This window comes from Morone saxatilis, unplaced genomic scaffold (genome assembly GCF_004916995.1).
Source record: "Morone saxatilis isolate NCDOM2014 unplaced genomic scaffold, NCSU_SB_2.0 Contig14, whole genome shotgun sequence".
Classification (NCBI taxonomy): Eukaryota; Metazoa; Chordata; class Actinopteri; family Moronidae; genus Morone; species Morone saxatilis.
The window spans coordinates 2,152,781-2,159,330 of NW_023339696.1; the positions used below are offsets into that span (position 1 = coordinate 2,152,781).

Here is a 6,550-nt window from a genome sequence, read left to right on the forward strand (position 1 = left end):
TAGACCGTACTCCTTATAGCATTATCATCACCATCCAGCCAAAGCAGTTTGTCAGTTTGTTTTTTCAGTTGACCAAATGTCTCCTTTTTTGCCTACACAGACAACAAATGTTTTAGGTAAACATGTAGATTATGTATTAAAGCCCTTCATCATTCACTTCTGTGTTGCATACCATCCAAGTGCAGACAAACTAAAGCTCAATTCAGCTCAAGAGGATTCACTTTGACAACCCCCTCCCCTCAGTACATCCAGACCCACTGAAGAGCAACTGTGCAATTATATCTCTAGCAAGCTTGACACTTAAAAAAGTACAGGCTTCTGCTTCAACCGTATTCTGTAGCAGGAAGCTTCCACAAGAGCATACTGGATTCCAAGGTTTTCATGTCAATCTTTTCTTGCCTTCCTACCTGTGGCGACACCAATGGCACACTTTCATGCCTCTCTACACATTAAGATCTCCCAATCACCCCATACTCCCATTACATTATCACACAGGCAACTGCAATTCCTTTTCTACATAATAGTTGTAGTTATAGGAAAAATTTTCTTTTTTTCAGATACCACATCCATGTCTTTAAAGATTTATCAGACCATTAAAACACTGAAAAACACTTTATAATACTACTACTCAGAGACAGGATTTTGCAGCTCTGGAAACTTATAACAGCAGCAACTATTTTATCTTTCATTACTACAAACGCAAGTTGCACAGTACAAATACTACTTCTTTGTTACAGAGTAATCTACCAGAAATGTATTTGATTGGCCACAACAGCAACTTACAGGATCGCATTACAGTCCTGCAAAACACAAGCCAGGTTGAACCTTTTTTTGTGACAACCCTGCAAATTTGCCAGAGCCCTCTGCATTGGCACCACTGCATTTTTTACTGCAGGGCTAAACGTTGGTCTTAACACACTTTGACCAGCAACCCACCGTGTTTGTTGACAGCTCTGCCTACATGAGAGTTAGATGTCATCCAAATAATGTATCCAGGTACAGACCCCTTGTTCATACCAGGGAAAATTGGGTCTTAGACAAACTATCAGGTCAAGGTGTTCCCTCAAACCCCCATTGCAAGATCTTCTCTTTGAAATTCCTTCTGGATTGTTTTTACTGACATACTAATAATCTCAGATACAAAACCACAAAACCCATGTGAATTCTGATCTGTTTTATATAACAGACTCAGTGCCCTTACATTCACAATTACAAAAATGTCCTTCTAGATCTAATAAGTTTGATCATCTTATTTGATGTAACAAGGCTCCGTGGAGTTTTGGAGTCTGGACTTCTTTGGCTCTCTTAAAGCTGAAAACGTCAACTCCTCTCAGTCACCATCCACCTGCTTAGCTCTCTGTAATGCACTACAGAACTTTTAGGGTACCGTCACACATATGTGAATGCAGGTGAGTGGCAGGATTTGCCGGTTTGTAGTTTGTTTAAGGGGTCAACCACACACGTGTATTTACTATTGGTTGGAGTCCACGCAAAGCTGAAATGCAAATCTGCTTTGCTATGGGAAGCAAAGTTTTTGTTTGTGCATTCGCTTGCATAGAATGGAAGTGAACAGGAGGCCAATATTTGCCAATGTTGATTTCACATATGTGTGACTGTGCCCATATCCTTGTATTTTATCTTAACTAGTTTACACTTTCATACTGTCAACTACAGGGTTTTACACAAATTCATGTAGCAAAGTAGTGATGTAGTGAAGTAGAGTGTCACCAGAATTCTTTGGCAAAGAAGTGCTACAGCAATGGCCCAGGTAACACCAACAATGTATATATATATGAGATAAATATGATTTTAGATGAAATTAATTTACGTATTTTTGTGTTGGATCAATGAACAAAAACATTTTCTGGTTAGGGTGGTTCTTTAGGACTCTATTTGAAAGCTGAGTCAATATGTAATTATTTCTTTTGTGAAGCAAACTAGATTAGTTTTTGGTCCACATCAGTCTAATGGATAAAGACAGCTTGTTTGGACAAAATGGTCGGAGTTATGCTTTAAGAAACCACATAGCTGCTCATATAGAGAGAGCTGAAAGAGAGAGTTTGTGCCGTGGAATGATTGCAAAGTTTTCTTGGCCACTTGAGTAAGATGCTGCTTATTCCTTTCTCATCTCCTCCTCCCCCACCATCCTTCCAACGGTAGCTTGTTTAGGGCCCCATCCAACACAGTTACAACGGTAACAGTACACAAACAAGTGGGCGGGGCCAAAAGGTTTGGGAATGGTAAGTGTGGGCGAGCAAGCCATTCTGCCAGCATTTCCTCTCTCTCTTCCTCTCTCTTTGGAACGTTTGCAACGCTAAAACTCACGTGACATTTCTTTTTGAATTGTGGTTGAGTTGATGCTGTATATTGACATACATATTTTCTTGCGTGTCGGCGTGCGTGTCCATTCACTAAGTGTTCTCCTGGAGCTGCGTCTGCGAGCAATACTGACTGAGATATGAATTCGTTTGCACATCTATCTGAGATTGTTGGAAACCCATTTATTGATTTATTTTATTTTACTTTGGAGGAAAATGCACCCTTTTTTAATTTACCCTGTTAGCTGTTGTTTGAATTTGGAATGATTTGATTGGTTGATTGACTGACTTGGTTGGTTTCTTTGAGTACATCTATTTTATTTGATCTTAATATTTATTCTTGCAATGAATCCGAGAGGCTGTTGTCTGAGTGTGAATGCTTTGTGTTGCTTTCGTCACAACAGTTTATTCTCACGTTTTAAGGTTGACTTGATGTTGCATAATGCTCCCAACATATTCTCTTCTACCCTTCCCCAATGACATTTTCTTTGTGTTTTTTCCCCCCTCCTCCTCCCACAGCATGCATCTATACATTTACAAAACATAATTTTGCCAAGTGCATCTGTTGTTTCTTTACTTTGTCTGTATGTTATTGAAATGTCACTATAATTGGGGAGAGCATGCTGGAAAACGTCAGATAGAAAATATGCAAATGAGAAAGAAATCTGATTTGTTTTGGATGTTTTTAAGTGTTTCTGAATGCAATTTCGAAAACACACAAATGACATGGGTGTTTGCCATGATACAGTGTACTGCTTTCTTTGTTTATTACATTAGAAAACAATGCATGCAGATTTACTCTAAAAAATATAGAATTTACATATAAGTGTCATGACTCATGGAATTCTCTTTATCTGCTGTAGGTCAACAATGCAACAGCCCGAGTAATGACAAATAAGAAGACTGTCAACCCATATGCAAATGGTAAGGCCAATGTAATTTTTCTTGTTTTATTGTTTTGCAAGATTGAATCAATCAGCCCAGATTTAATGCAGCTGACCCTTCAATGTCAGTGAAAACCAATATCTAGAAAGTTATCTAAATTAATTACAAATCTAAATCACAACATACATTTGCATAAGGATTCACTCCCTATAACACACATGGAAAATCGTTGGTGCAGCCAATGGATTTTAGAAGTTACATAATTAGTGAAATGGAGATCATCTGTATGTAGTGTAGTTTGTTCATTATGGTATAAGCAGACCTGTATCTGAATACAGTTGTACCTGGAGGGCAAAACATTTAGTAAATCTTCATGGTGAAAAAAAACACCATAAAAACAGTGGAACATCCCAAGCAACTCCCATGGATACAAGAACATGTCCAAGTGACTCTTAAATCATTAATCATTAATGTAAAGAGAAACATAAAATCTGCCAAGAACAAGCCATCCCCAAAAACTGAGCGATCGAGCAATAAGGAGACTGAGTCAGAACACCGAGGCCCAAACTCATTAAATACTGACACTCGTGTTATTGTGGACACGCAGGGCTCCACGATCACACTGGTAGGAAGTCAGACACAGAAATGCCATAAAGAATCCGGTCAATTTTCAAAATAAAATCCTGCGTGCAGACTCCGGATCGAATTTCATGCTACATAAACATAATGTTGCCTAGACTAGAGGCACCCGTCACACGCCTGAGATGGCACATGCTGCTGAGGCGGCCTATGTGAACAGGGTGTTACAGATATGTTTGATATAAACATTTTATGTTGCGATTAACAATTTTACAGATATATTCCATTTAACTGTTTTGTTGTTGTGTCTTGAAAATTTAATCTAGGCAAACAAATTAGCAATTGAAAATTAGCTGAATGTTAATTTGTGTCAGACAATATAAAATGTCTTGGTAAGCGAACATTTTAAGGAGGTATAAATTCAAAGCTAAAAGGTTCATTCTTTTGGTAAAACATTCATGTGACCTTTGTTCTAAATATCTAAAAACATTCCTAGGGAGATGGAAGTTTATTCAGAACATGCAGGGCGTGTGAACTAATGCAATAAAACACTGTTCCTGTCTGTGTCTTTCTCCTGCTGTCAATCTTGTTTCAGGCTGGAAGTTAAATCCAGTGGTCAGCGCTGTCTACAGCCCAGAATTCTATGCAGGTAGGAGGACATGCCCTTCTCCATCTGTCACCATCTCCTTTGTCATTATCTTCCTCCTCCTCATTCATTTTGTTCTTTAGTTTCTTCGACATCTTCATTTTCTCTTTCTCCTCACTCCTCCCTCCTTCAATTTAACCTTCCTCACCTCTCCCTGTCCCTCTTTCTTCCAAGCAACATGCAACCAGGCAAAGTCTGTTTATAGCCCAAGAACTATGCTGAGTCGCACAAATGGGACAACAGACTGTCATTTCTGCTGCAAAACAAACGTTCTGCCACCCACAAGCCTTCTTCAATCATGGCCATCCCGGTATTCACCTCCCCCATGTCATTATCCATGGCCATTAAGGTGAAAAATACCTGGATTTAGTGATAAGAGACAGATAAAAGAGTGTTGCAGGGGATAGGCGGAGTGAACGAATGCAAAGGACAAGAGAGAAGGAAATCTAATTGTCCATTTCTGCAAGGACATTAAAAGGTATGAAATATATTTTGTAAATTAAAATCAATATTTTCAATTTCTCCAGACAGACGTTTGCCTAATTCACCCCCACGTTCTTTTAATTACAAAATGACTTTGTATTGATTTACCTTTGTTTCACCTTTCAAGTACCCAAAATGCCATTGGGTATGTGTGTGTAAGTGTTTTACGTGTACATATGCAAGGAGTGTACAAGCTTTTCAGGCCTGTTTTGCATTAGTATGTAATTTGGCCTACTGTGTTATTAACAGGTTAGGACTGCAGCCATTCAGGATAGAGGTTGGGTTTTCATGGTTAATTAGTTCAGATGTTTAGATAGCAGTGCAGATTAAGATTCACAAGGCAGAGTTGAAGATTCACCAAATTAGCAGACTTCTTTGTCTATACTTCCTCTTTGTCTGTAAAATCTCTTAAAAAATATCATATAGCCACATTTAGTTTGCTTGCTTTTATAAACTGTATTTCTCAAAATGTTGTTCTTCTCTGGTTGTAGAAATGCAGAAGCATTCTAGAGGAATGGGTCTTGAGATAGTGGCCACGCTTAGTGATAATACCACCAATTCTCAAACCAGTCTCCTAGAAACGATTTTTATACTACTACATGTTTTTGCCTGCATGTTTGAGTTGATTATTGGTAGTATACAGTGCACAATCAATACCAATCAGTATCAGTATTATTTTCTAGTTAATAATTTTCTGGTCAAAGTTTGGGAACTATTGGTCAGTTTGAAGAAACTAACTTGGGCTCTGACAGGATATAAATAGAGTTGTTCCAATTCTGCCTAAAATGTGTTAACGGATATTTGTAAGTACTCATGTCTGTGTACCAATCCGATACCACATAATTTATTGGCCCCGAAACCAGACCCTGCTAGTGGTGTTTGTTTGCTATTTTTTTCCCCAGACATAATTTGCACAATAAGAATAAACAGGTCATCTTGAACGTCTCAGTATCCTTCGGACAGTGGTTTTTATAGCTGTTCTGAACAGTCAAACTTGTGAGGGCAAGCGGTGAACAGTACAAATGCGGTGCACAACGGCATTCATGTTATTCAATTCAATTAAATTCAATTCAATTCAATTAATTTGTATAGCGCCAATTCATAACAGAAGTTATCTCAGGACACTTTTCAAATAGAGCAGGTCTAGACCGAACTCCTTATAACATTATTTACAGAGACCCAACAGTACCACCATGAGCAAGCACTTGGTGACGGGGGCAAGGAAAAAACTGCCTTTTAAGAGGCAGAAACTAGGAACCCTTCGGCTCTAGGTGGGTGATGTATGATAAAATAGAGATTCAAGGTGGGTTCAGCATTTTAACAAATGCTAAATACTGTAATTGTTATGAGATAACGGTTTAGGTTAGAAAGAAAACTATTTGCTGACAGTATGAAGCCTTATGATTTGACTTGCCCTAATGGACTTGAGACTTGACTTGGGATTTGTGAAAACAGACATGATACATGACTTGAACTTGCCCCTCAGCTGTGGCATTAACCCAAACATGTCATTTCTGTATTTTTTTATGCAACACAATACAATTGGTGCAGTAGCAGAAAATGGACATTCAGATTTGGTGTGAATGCAGTCTTGGTGAGAGAGACACAATTTAATTTCAATTCAAGTCAATTTTATTTG

General features: G+C 38.4%; 1 protein-coding gene across 1 annotated transcript in view; it reads left to right on the forward strand.

The window, feature by feature from the left end:
- Positions 1-6,550, forward strand: part of LOC118323042 (RNA binding protein fox-1 homolog 1-like) — a 32,769-nt gene that overhangs the window by 20,739 nt on the left and 5,480 nt on the right. Inside the window, 3 exon segments of the mRNA XM_035654962.1 lie at positions 3,182-3,242; positions 4,378-4,431; positions 4,603-4,621. Coding sequence (XP_035510855.1) covers positions 3,182-3,242; positions 4,378-4,431; positions 4,603-4,621 — 134 coding nt within the window.